At 33.6% G+C, this 21,021-nt stretch overlaps 1 protein-coding gene across 1 annotated transcript; it reads left to right on the top strand.

Moving 5' to 3' along the window:
* Window positions 1-17,901: 17,901 nt before the first annotated feature.
* Window positions 17,902-20,371, top strand: LOC114323610 (F-box/LRR-repeat protein At1g67190). Its single transcript, XM_028271263.2, has 2 exons — window positions 17,902-18,201; window positions 18,306-20,371. Exon 2 carries the CDS (start codon window positions 18,843-18,845, stop codon window positions 20,100-20,102), a length of 1,260 nt encoding a protein of 419 aa, XP_028127064.2. The 5' UTR covers window positions 17,902-18,201; window positions 18,306-18,842; the 3' UTR covers window positions 20,103-20,371.
* The last annotated feature ends 650 nt before the right edge of the window (window positions 20,372-21,021 follow it).

Genomic DNA, 21,021 nt, shown 5'->3' with positions numbered 1-21,021 from the left:
CCGCCGTTTGTTCCACAGCCTGAGTAGGGGCATCACGCATGTCACTTTCCAGTCCAGGCGTATCAGTAGCAAGTTCAGACAGACCACCAGTCTGACGTAAAACTACACCCTGGATATAGAGTCCTAACAACTTTAATTTTCGGGATTGTCGTTCATCCCTTTCAGTACCCACTTCCGGCAAATCAAAATGGAAAAAATGAGGCTCATCATACGGGAGAAAATCGTCAATCCTCCAGATGGAATCACAGGTCGATGTGGCCTGAATAATAATTATGTGATCCCAAAGACCGGGCCCAACATGTTTTCCCAATTCTAGATGGGCCTTCAATTATAATGCTTTTGGGCCTATGCGGTCTTTGGGCTTCGTCTGTTATATTGTCTGCAACCCATTGCTGTATTGCTGCTGGAACGACCCATACTGTGTCTGTAAATGGATGAACATACGGCAATGGTGGATTAAATGAAATCCGGTCATAATTTGATGACAATTTGTCATAATTTAACCAGAAACATTTTGGGTCGCCATTTCGTACCACTGCTAGTGCTTCATCCTTAGTGCCGGCTGCAAGTGCATCCCGGTATATATTGTCTTTGTTATTCTGGTTAGCGCAGCAGCTCCTCTCACGGAATTCGCCCCATTCCGTGTAATCCACGTGTTTGGAGATGTATTCCAGCACATTCTGATGGTTGTATGCTCCCTGTACATTTGGATGGAAATGACGACTATTTCGATCGTGTGTAACGTCGAAGAACCGTTGATCCTGCGTCTGAAAACGGTATGGGAACTGGACAAGAGCATGGAGATGTGGTTGCCCATCCTCATGTAATTCATGTGCAACCCTCACATAATTTGGACCCCTGGTGGTGAACAGCGCTCTAATTTTCTCTAACAATCTCTCTTTAGGAATAGAACACTGGGCATACGTGAGGAAAATGTTCTTGTTTTGGATTCTAAAACGACGTCGCATTGATGCCATAACTCACTCTCGATGACGTCACTTACTCTCTCGGATGACGCAAGTCACTCTCTGAAAACTTTACTGGTGGAAGAGAGTTAGGGAGTGAGTTATATAGGTGCCCAGGAGCGTCCTACTAATATTACCTGGGACGCTCCCCCCGCGCCACGTGTCGTCCCCCGATTGGTGCTCCCTTCCGCATTTTGAGATGTACCTTACTTAAATATATCTAAATAGTAAAATATTTGTGAAAAAATATTTTAAAAAATTAATAAATACTAAAAATGTACTGAATTTTCATACTTTTTTTGTATTTTTTTGGTATTTAGTGTATTTTTAAAAAAAAATTCACAAATATTATACTTTTTAAGTATATTTATGTTAGGTGTGTCTAAAATTTGTTTTAAAAAATACTTAAAATATTAAAAAAATTCATTGAAAACATTAAAATACGAAAAATAAAAAAGTAGAATTTTCTGAAAACTGGAATCAAACAAGTTGAATGATTCTTATACATTACTTTGTTACATATATATAATTAGAAGTGAAATTAGAGAAATTCTATTTACACACTACAAATTCTCTCCATACATATCATTTCTTTAAATGTTTTTTATTACATCTTTATCCTTGTAGTTAGTTACAATTTTAACCTTCACACTATTTCTCAATCCACACCACCCCACCCCTAACCCTAGTCGCCACCACCTCGTCGTTGTCGCTTACTTCGTCTTCGACGAATCTTCTCTCTCTCTCTCTCTCTCTCTCTCTCTCTCTCTTGCGAGAAGACAGTAACGGGGGTGGTGCATCATGGGACTAAGGGGGATTGCAAGGGTGAGGGTTACAATTGGTAGTGGGGGTGCAATGGTGTGGTGATGGTGATTTCTGGTGATGGTGGCATCCGACGAAGCCTAATGGTGGTGATGGGGTAGCTGAAGATAATGGTGGAATGGTTTGTACAAAAAGGTAAGAGAGAGAAAGAGAGAGAGAGGTTTTGGTTTTTCCAGATTTAGGATTTGAAGAGAAGAGAAGAGTTATGATTGGTGGTAAAGTGGAAGTGCAGGGGGAGAGACGAATGTGGGGAAGGGCGAAGTGGCTGGGAAGAAGGAGGAGCTGTTGGTGCTTGGGAATGAAGGGGTCGCGATAATATGGTTGGTAGGGCAGCGACAGCGGTGATTTTTGGTGATGGCGAACAGTGGTGGTTGTTCGTGATGGTGGGGTCTGAAGAGGAGAAAAAGAAGAAGAGAGGGTTGGAGGTAGAGATGAGGGAGGATAGTTGATGTCACGCCCCAAAATTTGGATAATTAAATATTAAATTAAAACTAAACCCCAATATATATTCTCTCATAATTTCAAAACTATCCAATACCTCCAACATTAAAGTAGCATCAAATAGTCAAAACAACTTAAATAATGTAAACTTATAAAATAACCCACCATGCCAAATTATCAAAATACTAAGGTCATAAAAAAAAATAATAATAAATAAACTAATATCAACCCTAAGCTCAAGAAAACAAAAAAAAGTCTAAGAGACATGTTCAACAACTATAGTTATTTCTCGTCACCACCATAACCCTAACTAATCCTGCAAAAGAAGCTCGGTTGCGCTAAAATAAAACGCATCCGAGATGCCAAGAGACAAAATGGGTCAGTATACAAGTATGCTAGTATAAGTACAAAATGTGACACCCACGTGTCCACCAGACACAAACAAAAGTACATTTAATTTTTGTTACGGGACAAAACAAGTAGTTCCACCCGCGCTGAGACGAAATGGTCATTTCCCGAGATATGGTAGCATTTAGTTTCTTGTCTGTACACAACCAAATATAAATTGAGTATACAAAAAAAATAAATAAAAATAATATGGTGGATCATTCATACATAAAAAGTTAGTAAGACCCACCATTTTGCAAAAAATAAAGTTAATATAATTTAATTATAAGTAAATTACTGAAAAAGTATAAAAATACACTATTTCATACTTAAATCATTTGAATTGATCAAAACTCAAAGAAAAAAAGTTGTATATAATCAAATTTCCTAAAAGGCAACGTGAACGAATTTAGTAGAAGCTAAATAAGTTCAGAGAAAAACTTGATAGAAGAACCTTGGCGGAATTCAACCAAAAAATCAGAAACTAAAAACGAAAAGAAAATGCCTTAAGATGATTTTTTTCGGAAAAGTTCAAAACACGAAAAGTGTTCAGAATAATGTTTTACTTCAATTTAAGTGAAATCAATGTAAATGAGCTCGTTTCGTGGGTTAAAGCAGCATCTAAAGTCTACATTGCTAAAATAAATGAAAACTATTGTAACCAAGATCATCTGATTACAAGTTCTAATCAATCTTTTTAGTAAAAAGTTAAATACAAAAGTTGTCTAGAATTACGTATACATGTCTCTATCCAAATTTCGTAATTTATTGAGGTCATTTGCTATTTTTCAAGATGTACAAATCAAAGCAATTCAAACTATACCAATAAATTCATATCTAATTCTTTATACCTTAACTCCACTACTTCGGCCCTTCACTTCCGACTTACACATATATTTCATGTGTCTCCCGTATATCTAACACCGCTCCAAAGCCAAGCTTGCACGGGGATATCGTCCCGAGTTTGACCCACACTCCTCGGACGATTAGTATATATGTACGCGTGTCAATCAAAACACTCGTCTACTCCTGAGAACAAGGCAACAATATATATATACACAACACCTCATCTACTCACGAGAACAAACATAATAATGCCGAGCCTAAGGTATTCAAATAAATCTCATAATCCTTACTTTTTTTTTAATACACTTTTTCTCACAAACACTCAAATAAAACAACAATTCATGGAGCCATGGTGGAGTTTAAAGAATTTATCTATGGGTTCCCAATTTATTTTATGGATAAAGCTTAGGAGCTCAAATGAGCTCCCCCCCGAATCCCCCGAAAATGGAAACAAAGGGAAACAGAGGGAAAAGAGGGTGAAGGCAAGAGAGAGAGAGAGGGAGAAAGAGAGAGGAGAGGAGAGGAGAGAGGGAAACAGAGAGAGAGAGGGAGAGAGAAGCTCGGTCGTCATCGCAGCAGCTCAGCCTCCGCCGCGCCTCCTCCCCTAGTTTATGCCCCCTCCTGTCCAGTTCTCCCTTCTCCCTTCCCTTCTTCTTCTTCTCCCTTCTTCTTCTTCTTCTTCTTCTTCTTCTTCTTCGTTTCTGATTCAAAAAAAAAAAAAAAAAAGGCAAAAACAACGTCGTTTTTGCCTTTAGGGGGATTCAGGGGGGACCATTTTCGAGCGACGTAGCATTACTCTTATTTTAATTTCATATATTCATGAGTGTGATTACATCCATAAAACAAATATACATAAAAACTCTAAACTTTGCATACACATCTAATCAAATAATAAAATCAATCCATCATCTACATGCAAATACAAAATCAAATCAACATCAAATAAATAAAAATAACGAATTAAACATAAATCAAAGAAAGTGAGTTTTGCACTCACAATTATTTTTGAAGATTAAAGAATCACTCGGAGAATTAATGAAACCAAAATAAAATCCTAACCCTTTGTTTTTCATTACCTCTACCTTCTCTCTCTCTCTCTCATCTTGCTCCTCTCTCTCTCTTTTTCCACCGCACAGAACACAGCCCTCTCTTTTTTTCTTTTTTGTTTTTGTTTGTTTGTTTGTTTGTTTGTTTGTTTTTTTTGTTTGGTTTTGTTTTCCTTCTTTTCTTATTATGGTTAGCCGCATATATATGCTTAACTTAACTTATGATTATATTTTATTTTATTAAATAATTACAACATATATAAATATGCTTTATAAAATCAATACATATAACACTTTTTTTTATATATGTAAATATATATAAATATAAATATTCATATTAATTGTATATAATTAAATAACACATTAAATTAATTAAATAACACATTAAATTCTCATGATTCCACGCAATTAATAAAGTTAAAAATAAAATAAAGTAATAATAAATAATAACTTACAAAAAATTTGGGTTGCTATAGTCGAGCAGGGGAATGGCGTCCCGGGATGACAACAGTGGCAATTTCTGGTGACAATGGCGGTTGATGGTGTGGCAGCGGTAGTGTTAGGGTTTGGACTTGAGGTTTGAGAAGAAGAGGGTATTTTGGTATTATTAAAAAATAGATGGTGTGTATTGAGAGAAATAGAAAGAATCTAAATTGAGTGTGGTATGAACCGAGAGAATGGTGTATATTGAAAGGATTAATGGTATGCAAATAGAGTTTCCCATGAAATTATGATTATGTCACAAATATATCTAAACCGTTCATTTGTAAAAATGCCATATTGGCACATTATAATATTTAAAGTAATAACATGAAAAAAAAAGAAAAGAAAAATGGGAAATTACACTGTATAAATTCTCTCAGACACTTTTAAAAATTGGATAAATTACAAATACATCCCTAAGATTTGCTTAAAATACAGATTAGCCCCTGTGGTTTGAAAAATTACCAATACCCTCTTATTAGAATTTTTTATTTAACAGAATTAATTGAAAAAATAAAATTCATAATTGTTCTCCTATACAATAATAAAATTACCTAAATTATTAATTGAAACATATTTTTAATATCATTAAAAAACTGTTAATTGACTTAATGATTTATTAATAAAATGGACAATTTGTTATAAAATTAGAAACCTCAGGAGGTGAAATGTAATTTTTAAAACCACAGGGGCAATTAGTATTTTAATAAAATCTCAAGGGGTGTATTTGTAATTTACTCTTAAAATTTGAGAAATTCTATTTCCACACACCTAATTAATTCAGGGCACACATTAAATGAAATATTAATTTAATGACAATTATATCATAATTAAAAATGACTATAATAGACATCTAGCAACATTCATAATATTATATGAAAAAATTCTCCGTACACATCTTTTAAGAACAAAAAAATCTCAATGTACACCTTTTGAGTTAAAAAAAAAAATCCTAATTTTTCAATTGTTGTCACTTTGCTTGTTACATACTCTATACTCCTCTATTGCTTGCAAAGCAAGACTCTCAAAACTTCTCTCATATTGCTTTAATCTCTAGGTTTATACTATATTATTTCTATCATTTTCTTATTAGTTCCACAATTTTTGCTTGATTTTGATATGAAAGAATTGCAAATCAATGGAAGTTCAAACTCCAGCAAAAATGTGTCTAGTGACAGCAAAATTAGTGATGAAAAAGTTAGCTTTTTCGTGTAGTATTTTTTTTTTTTTTTTTACAATTTTCAGTCGGACAACCAGTGTTGTATTTCTTCATTATATTCGGAAACCAACAGTTGAATTTTTTTTTTCTAACTATGAAAATAATATATTAATTCGGCAATTATCATTGGAAACTGTTGTGTTGATTGTCTTTGTAACGTACACTTTTCGTGTATAATATAATATAATATGTATAGTTGTGTGGATTCATGCTTCTTGATGAGTATAGAATAGAGTTATAGAGGAGAGACAGAGATAAACAAAAAGACCATACGATTCAACATTTTAATAAACTAAAATGTGGAAATTTATTTAAATTTAGTTTTTACTGATGATCGACTTTTTTGCTCTTCACACTTATCGCTCAACTGGAAAAAATTATGAAAGTGATTTTCATGTATTGTACATAAAAAATATGGATTATTAGATTATGATAGAATAAATACTAGTCATTAGGTCTACAAATGTGAAAATAGGGTCAATCAAAAGTGTGTGGAACAAAAGGGTAGTAGCGTGTGTCCAATGGTTATGAGTGAAGGGTATTATTATAACTTTAAGTGTGTGGATTGAGAAAATTAATTAATAATCAAATTAATAGGTATGTGTATTGAGAAAAGATGTGTCCTGAATTAATTAGATGTGTGAAAATAAAATTTCCCTTAAAAATTACACAAACCCTTGTTATGATATTACTCTTTTCCCATACTCTTACTCTATGTATCCAACCACATTGCCACTATCACCCATCTTCCACCCTTCCATTACTATCGCCCACTTCATCTTGCAATAGTCAATTTTTCCTTTATAAAGATTCAACAAAAGTCTAGAAATTTATATATGTGAAAATAGACTCATTGTTACTTTCCATCCCCATTCTTCCCATCAAGCTGCCCACATATTCCACCACTAACTAAACCATCGCCAAAAACCTACGGGAAATTCTATTTCCACCCACCTGATAGACTCAAGGAACACACTTAATGAAAAATTAACTTAATGACAATTATATCCTAATTGAAAATTACTATAATAGTCATTGATCAACACTCCTAATATTATATATATAAATTCTCTATACACATCTTTTAGAAATAAGAATATCTCAATATACACTTTTTGAAACAAAAAAATTAAACCCTAATTTTTCATTTGTAGTCACTTTGCTTGTTACACACTCTGTACTCCTCTCTGTTATTTGCAAACAAAACATCTCCCATATTGCTTTAATCTTTAAGTTTATACTCGATTATTAACATCGTTTAATTATTAATTCAACAATTTTTACTTGATTTTGATATGGAAGAGTTGCAAACCTATGGAAGTTCAAACTCAAGCAATGGTGACAGCAAAATCAGTGATAAAAAGGTAAAATCGTGTAGTATTTTTTTTTTTTTTTTTTGCGTTTTTTAGTCAGAAACGCAGTGCTGAATTTGTTAAATTAATTTGGAAATCAAATACCGAAATAATATGAATAGTTCGATACTTTAATGATGATTTTTTTAATTTATTTCGGTTTTAGAGTGCTAAATAAAATTAATATTTTCGGAACTTGAGGTCCGAAATTTGTTATTATTTTCATTTTTTTATGGCCGAATTTTTTTATTTATTTCGGCTCTGTAGAACCGAATTAAATTTTTCCCCCTCCTCTTTAGATGGCATGCACTGAAGAACTTGAGGTTCGATCGGATATTATGGTGGATTGTGCTAGTCATTTTACAGCTAAACAGTTAATTTTTAACATAAAATTTGTAAGTTCATAAATTTGTATCAGTTAGTTTGTTTAGTTTGTTATTATGAAAGTTGTGTGACATTGTATATAGGTTTTCGACAACAAAGATGAATTGCTCACTTGGGTATGTGACATTGGAAGGATAAATGGGTTTGTTATTATTATAAGGGCGTCAGACTATGGTGTCGGTCGTAAGAGACCAAGAATTTATCTTGCTTGTGAGTGGAGTGGGAAGTATAGATTGCGTAAAAAGTTGAAAGATGGCCCAAAAGACTTATTGAGACAAACTGGTACGAAGAAGTGCGAATGTCCATTTGATTTGAGGGCATTCAAGTTGAAAACAAACAGAGAGCTTGCTTTGATGAATGCCACTGACAACATTGCATGATCTTATGGACGACAGTGTTTTACTTGTGATCATTGTCACAGACAGAGAACTTGCTTTGATGAATGCCATTGACAACACCTTTCCGAATGCTCGACATTTGTTATGTCGTTGGCATATTAATAAGAATGTATTGACAAAATGCAAGAAAATGTTTGAGACAAAAGAAAAATGGGACAAGTTTAACACTGCATGGAACTATTTGATATTGTCATCGACTGAAGAGGAATACAATGATCACCTTGCAACACTACATAAGGATTTCAGTAACTATTCGCAGGCAATTAAGTATGTTACTGTGAGTTGGTTGAATCCGTATCAAGAAAAATTCATTGCGGTACATACAGACATGTGTATGCATTTTGGCAATGTTACAACCAATCGGTAAGATTTGGTTTTTTTTTTTTAAATTTATTATAAATCATATTGTTATTTTTAATTATTATGCTTGACTATTTTGGTTTACATCCATATGAACAAGGTTGAGAGTGCTCATGTTAGATTGAAGAGGCAATTAGGTTCAAGTCAAACGACATTTGAGGTTTTATTTGAAAAAATACATTGTCTACTTGAGTTGCAGCACATTCAAGTTAAAGCATCATTCGAAAAGAGTTTGACAACTGTATAACATCAATTCAAACCTTCTCAATTCAAAGAGCTCTGGGGTAATGTGTCTATTTGTGCATTGGAGTACGTGTTGGCAAAGAGTAAGAGAGCAAATTCAGTTGGAATTGATGTTGCAACATGTGGGTGTGTTCTTAGGCGCACACACGGTTTACCTTGTGCTCACGAGATTACAGATTACAGGAGACAAGGCCGTTCTATTCTACTCAGTAGCATACATGTACATTGGACGCGCCTTACTATATGGGTCGTATGAGAGGGTTAAGAAGCTGACACACATCCTTTTATATTTTGAAAATAGCCCAGGCTTTGATCATTGGATGACTATGCCTGACATAGGGCATCTTATTGCATCATTTTATAATGTAGTCTTGTACCACTTGTCATTGCAACAGTGTCTCACTTTCTTACCTTTGAGATCACCGCCAGTAACCCTAGCTGATTGTCGCAAGATTGCCATTGGATTTGTCAATGGAAATCATTTTGTGTAGGTATAAGTTATGAAACTAACCAAACATTGTTGTTTAATATTTGTGTAATTGCAAAATTTATGTATTTGGTAAAGATATGTAATTTTTTGGATTTACGTGCAGGTGTTTTTGGAAACCGGTCATCCAGTTCCTCCTATTGTCGTGCTTTGGCGAGTTCACCATCCCCCTTGTGCGTCAGAATGGGAGAATGCATATGTTAGCCGCGTTCAAAAATTCAAAGACAACATCGGACCTAATGTAGCTACACGAGAGACATTTGATGTAGTTGACATAGATTGAGGTATTACAGAGTAGTAATGACAGCTTTAAGACATTAGTTTTTATGATTTACTAGCATAGAGTAACGAGGTAGATATCATTTTGCCATTGGATTTTGTAATGGTCAATTTTTTTTTAAAAAATAGAATATTATATGCGTTATAGTTCTCTAATTTATGAAATGGATGTCATATTATTTTTACATTGTCTGAACACAAAACGTAATGAAAATAATATTAACCAAGTGCAATTGCTGTTAAAAAGTAATAAGATTAAACAAGTATGTAAAATATATATATATATATATATATATATATATATATACTAAATAGTAGTTCAATCCATCCACACCATCACAAACTACATGTGTGCTTGTACATAATCCCAAAAATACATAATCCGAACATAAATGTAAAATATTTGTCTCCTTATACATCCACCAACATCGTCAAAAATTACTTGTGCTAACATTATGAACTATTATTAACTACGTGACCGGCGAGTGTAATGTGCTCCAAAACGATGTATAGTGGAAGAGCTGGGTGCAAACCGACCCTGAGTGGATGTGCTGGCCGCAACTTCACTAATTTGCTAATCTTGAAGAAGTTGTTCGATTGCATCAATCGCGTAGTAAAGCCTATCAGGATGTTGAACACTGTCCTCATAGCCAGCCTCAATAAAAGGATGAGTAATCTGATGTATCTGTAACATATGTTGCATTAAGAGAACAAATATAACATTATGTACAAACTTGTAACAGTTTACATAAATAATTTACAATGTAAATAAAAAAAGGATACCTGTGCGTCTTGGCTAGGATACTGATAATGATGGATATTCGGGTCCACTTGAGAACGACGCGTTGGGTTTTATACATACATATGGGTAATGGTTTGGTACCAATCCATGTAACCAGGAACATAATCCCAAGGTTGCCATACCGGTGTACTCTTCTTCCGATCAGATAACACATGGTTGTCCCATGCCTCCCAAATGATGTCCAAGTATGCATACATAACATTGTAGGATGGAGTTGTGGCTCCTCGAGAAGCACGCATAGGGCCAAGTGGTGGATTAGGGATTATCTGTACTCTACCAAACTGTCTCAACACTCTATCAGGATGATATGGTTCAACTACTTCCAAACACTTTAGGCAACCGTGGTAGAACGTAACTGGATGACATGGATGGACATCTCTGCAACTCTGGTACGAGTCCCAAATAACCTACAAACAATAAAAACTATAAGATATGACAACTGTAAATTTTGTATGATACAGAGTTTCAAATTTTGAAAGACTTTTCAACTTACATCATGTATACCCAACCTATCAAGCTCCTCTAAAAAAGCCTACAACTGTGTCTTTTCACCAGACTCTCTCCGAGAAGTCCAACAGTAAACATGTGGCATGTCTCGAGTGTAATTCATATTCAAGTGTGGTCAGAATCCACGAAAGTGCTCATAAATCCATCCCCCAAGGAGTGTCATGTAACCGACTATTTGTTTCACGCTGGACCTGCTAACGTACCCCAATTGTCTATATAAGTATGCCAATGTAGCAACACCGTAAGCATATGAAGATACAGTCATCAAATCGGACAACAAACTCAAATAAACAACAGGAACCCTAGTACAAGTCTTGTCACTGAAAAGTGTACAACCCAACAAAAATAGCAAGTATGCTCTACCTGCACATGCAATTCTTTCCATTGAATCATTGTCTGTGACATTATGAAAGTGTGCCCTCAACCACTCAAGCCCCACTGAATTGCTTCCAGCACTACATATCTCATGTCTGACGTCTTGCTCATCAATTTCCAAGGTATTAACTACTAATGCAATGGCCCACATTTCTGACAACTTACGCACACTAATAGATTTGCCTACAATGGGAAGCCCTAGGATAGTGGCAATATCGTCCAATGTGATAGTCATCTATCTAACAGTCAAATGGAAGGTGTTTGTCTCCGGTTGCCATCTCTTAACAAAACTAGACACTACAATTTTATTGACATAGCGGTACGTGCAACGAGCTAATTGTTCAAGTCCTGACATCTCCACAATGTTTACAATTGTAGCGTTGTTTCCTTGTTCCCACCACGGCCACGAACGAATCTTAGATGAGTGATTATGACACTTTAAGGGCCCCTTTCGGCAACATGACTTTTAAAACTTTTAAGGATTGATGGATCAATTGGACCTCCCGGAAATGGCTGAGTAAGGATATCTTCATCAGCATCATCACCAGTAGGGTCATCATCCATAGCAATATCATCCATAACTAGTGCACCATGTATAGGATCATCATCCATGGCAATGTGCATGTCATCATTATGCACTTGAGTACGTCCACGTCCACGTCCACATCCACGTCCACGTCTCTCTAATTCATGGTGTCTTCTGTTCGAAGCTGTTACTGACCGACGTTCACTAGGACCGACATCCATCTGCATAAGAAAAGTTGTTCTTATCAACCCAATATAATGAAACATAATAAGCACTCTCATAAAAGGATCACATCAATGCGGGTAATAAGTAGCCTAACCATGCCACCTTATTGAAATCTAATACACAATTATAGACCATTAAATTCACAATTTGAATGATGTGAAATTAACAAAATAAGTTCAATACATAACCTTACTACTTATGAAAGATTTAGACTAGGATTTGTTGAAAAATTACAATGTAAACAATGGATATAGTAAAACTATTTGTACTCTATACAGACAATTCAATTAGTTTGGTTGATGTTCATAACATGCGAAAAATAGATTAACTTCATTTCGGCCAATTTACCAAGGCAACATGGTCATTAATCAATACCAACATCATTTTTCAATCAAAGGACTGCCCATCACTTGTCTTTGTACATGCCATTGATTGTAAACTTGTTGTAGCTGTAAGCATACAACCAAAGACCAAATTTGGCACCAATTTCAATACTTTGAAATGACCAACCCCAAAGGCAAAATAACTCAAGTTATAATACTCTATATAATACAATTGTTTTGTTCAGCTATTTAGCTAACAAAATTTATGAAGACCCAACTACTAAGCTAACAATATCATGTGGAAATACCAATACTGCACAGATTTTTGTTTCTATTGTTATGCATTCAATTTCGGGAAAAAAAATAAATACATAAACAGACCCATAAAATAAAATTGTTGGAAAAAAACCTAAAGTAAAACAAGTATTGGTGGCATGTGTAACCTGGTTCTATATCATATATTACCAAAAAAAAAAAAAAAAAAGCCATTCAGCACTTCAGGACCGAACATACACAAATATTTAAACAATTAAGTACCGAAATTATTGCATTTATTCAGAATAAAAGAACCAAAAATATAAAATGTATTTGGCAATCGAAGTACGGAATTATGTATTTTTTTCAGCAGTAATTGGATGAAATTATACATAATATTCGGTAAACAAGTTCTGAATGAAACACACATATTCGGCAACCTAGTGCCAAGATCTACACAGCACATATAGCTACGGAAAAAACATACTTTTATGCCAATGGAGTGAAGTGATATCCGAAAATTGTCAATGTAATAACAAAATGATAAATGTAATAATAAAATTGAAAGATTTCTTACCTTAAACAAGGTTTCAATAGTGTTTAGTAGATATTCAATGGAGCTCTTGAAATCTTCAATGGAGGTGAGGAAAGTGCAGTTTGTTTGTTTGTTTGTTTGTTTTTTTTTTTTTTGTTTCCTGTTAGAACTTCTCCTTCTTCTTCTTCTTTCTATTTGAACCAAGTCACTTTGGTTTTCACCAAAGTGGGTGGAAGTAGAAATGTAAATTGGGGTAAATTGAAGTGTGTGTATTTGAGGGTAAAGTGTGTGTACATGTTATGAGTGAATGCTTTATTTGTAATTTTAAGGATGTGGATTGAGATAATTACTTAATAATTAAATTAATAGGGATGTGTATTGAGAAAAGATTTACCCTGAGTTTATTAGGTGGGTGAAAATTGGTTTGTTTTTCAGAAATTTTTTTTGGGAAAAATTCTCTACAAACAAAATTTTAAGAGTAATCAAACCAAACAAATTTTTGCAAAAAAAATCTCAAAATTTTGTTTGGTTACCTACTTTCCAAAATCACTCTCTCTCTCATACACTTCAAATCAATCGCTTTTTTTAAAACTCTCTCTTCCAAAACAATTTTTCAAAACCATTTCTGAAAAAAGGCAAACCAAACAAGTTTTCGTACTTTTTATCTCAAAAACTACTCTATAAACACAAACCAAACACACCTAGAATTTTCCAAAACCTACTCACATAAAGTTTAACAAAGATAATACATAAAAGAAAAATAAAACTAAACGAAGCATTCTAGAGAGACTAAATGGAGAGAGAGAGAGTAATGATAGACAAGGAAATAGAGAGGAATAGCACAACTTTAGCATTGATGGATATAGTGGATTCTTATGGGTATTTCAAGTTGAGGATGAGTAAGAGATCAATAAAAACAATGACAAGCTGAAGATTAATCTCCACAATATCACCAACTCGTCATCTCCCATTCACTGTGACAAATGATGGTACTCCAATTGCAATCCAATCGTAACGAGTAGTAGTGCTCCTTGAAGGAGGCAAACAATTAGAAAGAGACATCAGGATTAAAAGGGTTTTTGGCTCTCTTTTTTTTTTTGGGTGAATAATTTATTTATTTTTGGTTGCTTCGCCAACCACTATAGCCCCTTACCTTTTTGTTTCCATACCATCTTTTGCAATTGTATCTAATATATCTTACTATGGGTAGGGTGTCGAAAAATGGTAAAAATTGGAGATAGTTGTAATTAGGGATGGTCGCGATTCGGTTTTGGACGGTTTGCATATCGATTTAGACCCGCCTGCATATATGCGGTTTGGGAAAAATTCAACTTGCAAATGCCTGCAGTGCGGATTGCGGTTTGTGCAGATAGTGTTCGCAGATGTGCTGGTGGTTTACAGATTTGACTTTTTTCTTAAAAAAATTATTTTAGAACCTTTTTTTTTCCCCCATTTTGTAAATATTTATTTTGGGTCATTTTTCCCCATAAAATGCTCTAACATTAATAATTAATGAATTAAAACTTATAAAATTAAAAACACAACAAAATCAATTCTTAACACAAACAAATCATTCAAATCAAATCATAAACTAATACAAGCACATCTTTCAAAATCCTAAACTAGATCATCAATCTCATTCACTATCTACTACCCAATAATACAATTAAAATAAAATCTTTCAAAATTCTTTACCTAAAAGTAATTTTTCATTAACTTTTACATTTATCAAAAATGCAATAATAAAATAACAACGGTCCAAGTTAAAAAAAGGGGGGGTCTAAGCATGAGCAGATTCTTGCGGGTGCGGGTTAAACCCACAACCGGTCCATTATGTCTGCGAAATCGCTCATTTATATGCGGATCGGTTTGGGTAGATTGTGCAGTTCGGATAACTTTATCCCTAGCTCTAATTGTAACAATGAGAGAGAGAGGAGAAGAAGAAGAAGAAGAAAAGATAAAAGGCATTGTTGGGTTTGGGAAAAAAGGAAATATGGAGGTGGTGGATCAATTTTACGGTTTAGATAGAATAAGGGTAAAATAGTCATTTAAAAATTTTGTGAGCTTCTATTTATATAACAATTTTTTCTCATTATAACTTCAATTTAAAAAAAAATTTAAGGACTAAAAACATTTAAAAAAAACAAATGTTAATCACTTTGTTTAGTTTCAGTTTTCAAAATTTATTTTTTAGAAAATTTTACTTTTTTGTTTTCTGTATTTTTTTGTTTTCACTGAATTTTTTTAAATATTTTAAGCAATTTTTTTTAAAAATTTTTAATCAAGCCTAACATAAATACGTTTAAAAAATATAATATTTATGATTTTTTTTTAAATTCACTAAATACCAAAAATATAAAAAAAATACAAAAATTTAGTATATTTTCCAAATTTTTGTGTATTTATTAATTTTTTAAAATATTTTTTCACAAACATTTTACTATTTAGATATATTTAAGTAAGGTGCATCTAACAAGGTAAAAAAATTGCTTAAAATTTTAAAAATATTCACTAAAAATAAAAAAATACAAAAAATCAAAAACTCAATTTTTAAAAAATTAAATTAAAAAAAAGTGAAACCAAACATACTGAATAGAAATTTTTGTTTACACTCATCCCATTATTTATTCATTTTTTCAACCGTTACCACCTTTCTTCTCCATTAACTGTGGTCTTTTCTCCTCAACCAACCATCACCATCCTCTGCCCTTTCTTCCATTTTGTTATTCACTTTGCAACTCTATGCACTTCTACCATAAAAACATAAAGAAAGAAAAAAAGAAAAAAGAGAATAATTCTATAGATATTAATACTCTTATTAAAAATCTTACTAACAATACAATAGGCTAAATATGATTAGTTGTCAAAAAAAATAATGATACTTAGATACTCAGTGATGTCTGGACACATGTACTTGTAGTAAAATTTTTAATAAGAATTTTGATACATGTAGCATTCCCAAAAAAAGAAAAAAAAAAAAAGAAAAAAGAAAAAAGAAAAATCACAATTGAAACATATAATAATAATAATAATAATAATAATAATAATCATTATTGTAAATAGAATGTATACAATATTTTCATATTTTGTTTGGGTGTGAGTTCCTTGCTATTTGAAAAGAGCTTTGGTTTGTTGAACAAATCAAGATTGTTTGACCTTTGGTTATCAAACATCTTATGATTGTTCAAACAACTAAGATCCAACATGATTATTTTTCTCTAATTGGTCTATTCAACCACTTAAAGGCGAATAAACTTGGACTGTTCGATTGTAAAGGGCCGAACATCGAACAATCCAAGTTGGTCAAACTTTGGTTATTGAACAAAGCTCAAATGTAGAAGAAAAAAGAATTAAAAGTCTCAAAAAAATCATCTTTCATGTCAATACTATACCACTCCCGTCCATTCCTTATCCTATCGCTATTATCTTTTCTATAGTGAAAAAATATGGAAGTGTGTGACAGGGAAAGTGAGAGAATGAGGAATAGAAGAAAAGAGAAAGATAATGAGAATAAAGAGAAGATGTAAGAACAGGAATGGCAGTAGTATGTTTGGTATTACAAAAGCTATAGAATATACATTTCAACGTATAATTAGAAAATGAGTGTAATGAGATAAAGTCACGATGTAAATAGAATCATCCCATTTGTAATTACGTAAATAGAATCATCCCATTTGTAATTACCGTTTAGTCCTTAATAGTTATTTAATAAAATAAGCTCTTTTTTTATTTTTTTATTTTTTTTAATGCGTATAAGCTATTTGCAATGCAACTTTATGGAGGAGATTGTAATTTTTAAAATTATAAGGGTACTAATACATTATTAAAGTAATTTACTTGAAAAGTTAGGGAAAATTTTATTTATGCACCACAAGAAATCTCAGTAAATATTATTTATTTTGTTTAAATATAAATTTTTGAACAAAAGATAAATATTCAAAAATAAATTAATGAATAAATATAAATTGTTCAAATATATATTCCGTTTAATTATTTATATCAAAACAATTGTAATATAAATAGTATGTACTGTGTAAATAGAATTATTCAAAATTTAATGGTCGGAGATGTCAAACATAATAGATTAGAGCATCCACAATGGATGCGTTAGTGAGTGTGTTAGTGTCAGGTGTTAGTTTTTGGCCAGTCAAAAACACTGTTGGGTGCTACAATGGATGTGTTAGTGGGTGTGTGTTAATGTCAGCTCTTAACTTGTGTATTAAGTCGACCTCTAGGTTGACCCTCGGTTGACTCTCTAGTTGACCACTTAGTCGACCGGCTCGTTTAACATTTTTTTAGACTTAAAATTTTTGATTAAATTAAATTATTTATTTATTTTATTTATTATATATATATACACACTTTAACATATCCTACTACATTAACAATCACTCTCTAAAATTAACAAATTTTTACCCCCACCTTAATACACATTTTTAGACTCCACTTTATATGTATTTTTTTTTTGGTCATGTAACACACTTTGACTTACATTTTTAACTAGAAAAATGATGCAGACTATTAATTAGTAGTTATGTGGCAGTGGATCTCACCCACTGTCACGTGTGTTTTGTGTCTTAATTTTATTTTATTTTATTTTATTTTTTTGCTTTTCATCTCATTAGTGTTGATGTTAGTAGTGGAATTTAGCGGCATATAGTAACTATCCAATTGTGATGCTCTTACCCTGTTCCTTTCCATGGCGAATCAGATACGAAGTTCCAATTCTATCCTTCGCTCTCCTCTCAAAAATCTCCTAGCTTTCTCAGCTTCCTTCATTCTTCGCCGCTCATCATTGTTTTCTCCACTTTTCTCTCACTAGATTCTCTCTCTCTAGACTTCATATCTATTAGATATACACAGTTGGGGCCAGAAATTTGAAAGTTCAAAATTATTCTGATTTGGGTCTGTGTGGAGTTCATGATCATCTGAATCTGCCGGGTAAGTCACTCAGATTTTATATAAATCTCAGTTCTTTGAATTTATCATTTGATATGGTAGCTTGTATATGATTCTGTGTATCTTTCTTTATTCTTTGGTTGCAGGAGTGTAAATTGAAAGGACCAGTTTGGTCAATTGATGAGAAATCTTTGAAATCTGATCAGATTGTTGCTTTTCTAGTAAAACCAACACACTGATTTTTTTAATTTCATTTTGGGAGGAGGGTTTGTTTGACTTTGTTTGCTTGCAAAAATGGATGGTTTATAGTGAAGATACTAGCAACTGGATTTCAATCATTACCCAGTTGGTAGGTTTGTGTGTGTTGATGATTGGGTTGGTTGACTTCTGAATGCTTACTGGCATGAAAACCCTAAAAAATTGATCTGGGTATTCTCTTGAAGTCTTGGTTGAGGATTGTTTTTTGGATTTTTTTTTGAAGATTTGGCTGCTTGGTTTCTGGGTTTTAGTCAATCTTGATTTTCCTTAATTTTGTTTTTGGCTGGAAGAAAAGAATTCTTGATGATCTTGATGATCTGTAGTTTAACCATAAGTTGGCTGAGTTTTTCCACTTGAAAAGGTTTTGATTGAATCTGGTGGACAATAGCTTTTGTACTTTTTGTTTCTCAGTTGTTTGGTTGGTTATGGAGTACCTTCCTGTTGAAGTCATTGGAAACATTCTATCCCGGCTTGGGGCTGCACGAGATGTTGTGATAGCATCCACGACTTGCAGGAAATGGCGAGAGGCTTGGCGGAACCACCTCCATACACTATCCTTCAATTCAAATGACTGGTCTGTATACAATGATCTCTCGACAAGTAGAATAGAAATTCTTATCACTCAAACAATTTTCCAGACCACCGGACTCCAATGCTTATCAATTATTATGGATGCGGTTGATGAGTTCTCAGCTGCCCCAGTGATTGCTTGGCTAATGTATACTAGGGAAACCTTGCGCCTGCTACATTATAATGTAAGGACCACCCCAAGCATTAATATTCTTGACAAATGTGGTCGACAAAAGCTGGAAGTGTTGGAATTGGCTCATAATTCTATCACAGGTGTTGAACCTAGTTATCAGAAATTTCCTTGCCTCAAGTCGCTTTCTTTGAGGAATGTTAGTATCTCAGCATTGGATTTGAACCTCTTGCTTACTGCCTGCCAAAAAATAGAGGTATTGGCTCTTGTCAATCTAGATATTGCCATGTCAGATGCGCAGACAACAATGGAATTGAGTAGTGCCTCTTTGAAGGATATTTATGTTGAAGCGATCAGTTTGGATAAGTTTATATTGGAGGCTGATGGCATTGAGAAGTTGCACTTGAAAGACTGTACACTTGAGGTTTTTGAGCTTGTCAGCAAGGGGACCTTGAGGTTTCTCAAGATTGATGATGTTAGTGTCATCCAACTAGATATTGGTGAGGGTACTGAAAATCTTGAGATTGTCGATGTTAGTAATTTCACAATCATGTGGCCAAAGTTTCATCATATGATCTCAAGGTCATCAAAATTGAGAAGGCTTCGGCTTTGGGGTGTTGTTTTTGATGATGAGGATGAGGTTGTGGATTTAGAGACAATATCTTCATGTTTTCCTTTGTTGAGCCATCTGTCCTTGTGTTACGATCTGAAAGATGGGGCAGTGCAATATGGCTTGCAAGGTTCATTTCAATTTGAAAATGTGGTTGTATTGGAACTTGGGTGGACAGTAATTGGTGATCTGTTCTCACACTGGGTTGCAGGACTTCTTGAAAGGTGCCTCAATCTTAAGAGGTTGGTCATTTATGGGGTGGTTTCTGAGGCCAAGACCCATGAAGAATGCCAAATGTTAGCCAATTTTACCTCGTCCATTGTTAGGCTTATGAGGAAATATTTGCATGTGGAGATTCAATTTGAATATGAATGAAGATTTGCCAGAGTTTTGGTGAAGTATTGGTTGTACCACAGGTATATGACACCCAATGGAGATTCTGATCATCATCTTTATGTCCTTTTATCAGAGTTCCACTATTTTTGCCTTTCAGCTTAAATTGTTGATTGAGCAACTTCATATATACCCTATTCTTTGTGTAGAAGTGTATGCTGTGTTGTAGCTTTTTGTTGTTGTTAATCTTCTTTCTTCAATTAAGGCTGTTTATTATTATGTTGTTTTCTTAATTCAACACTTTTAATTCATTTTTGGGTCGTGTCAGATTTCTTTAACTGCAGTAATCTTTTTACTTAGAAATTCTCCTCTAGTTCATATGCTTTTGGTTTCTTGTTTCAAACGTGTTGTGACATTTGATCTCTATGCTGTGCCAAAGGTCTCATTCTTGTGCCATTCTTGAATGCGAGTCATGGTTCCAATTTCCATTTGTAACCATGCTTTTACTCTCTATATCTCTTAAATTCATCACAAAATCACAGCACAAACAAGGTTTCAGACAATGTCGGACAGCTGTTTATATATATCTTAATCTACAAAGGAAATGTTTAACAGGAAAAGGTTTGGTGGAATTGGTAAGAAACTTGATGACTTTTCAAACTTGTCAAGTTGTCAGTAAACAAGGCATGACACAATGGTCGATTGATGTTGGGACTTGGGAAACTGGGTATGAAATGTGGAATCAGTCCTTTATTTTTGAAATTTATTTCTTTATATGAAGCTAAATGTTTACATTTTATTGCACTTCCAAAATCATTAAAATTCCATGCATGTATTCCTTCATATCCTGTGTCTTCTGTGAGTGTATATCTCTCCATCCTTAAACTCAACTCAACCCAACAAAGCCTATTCCCAACTGATCTACATTAATCCTGTTTTTCCATTCCACTCGACTAAGGGC

Source organism: Camellia sinensis, chromosome 3 (genome assembly GCF_055761805.1).
Source record: "Camellia sinensis isolate YWXY chromosome 3, ASM5576180v1, whole genome shotgun sequence".
Classification (NCBI taxonomy): domain Eukaryota; kingdom Viridiplantae; phylum Streptophyta; class Magnoliopsida; order Ericales; family Theaceae; genus Camellia; species Camellia sinensis.
This window is presented reverse-complemented; position numbering and strand designations above follow the sequence as displayed.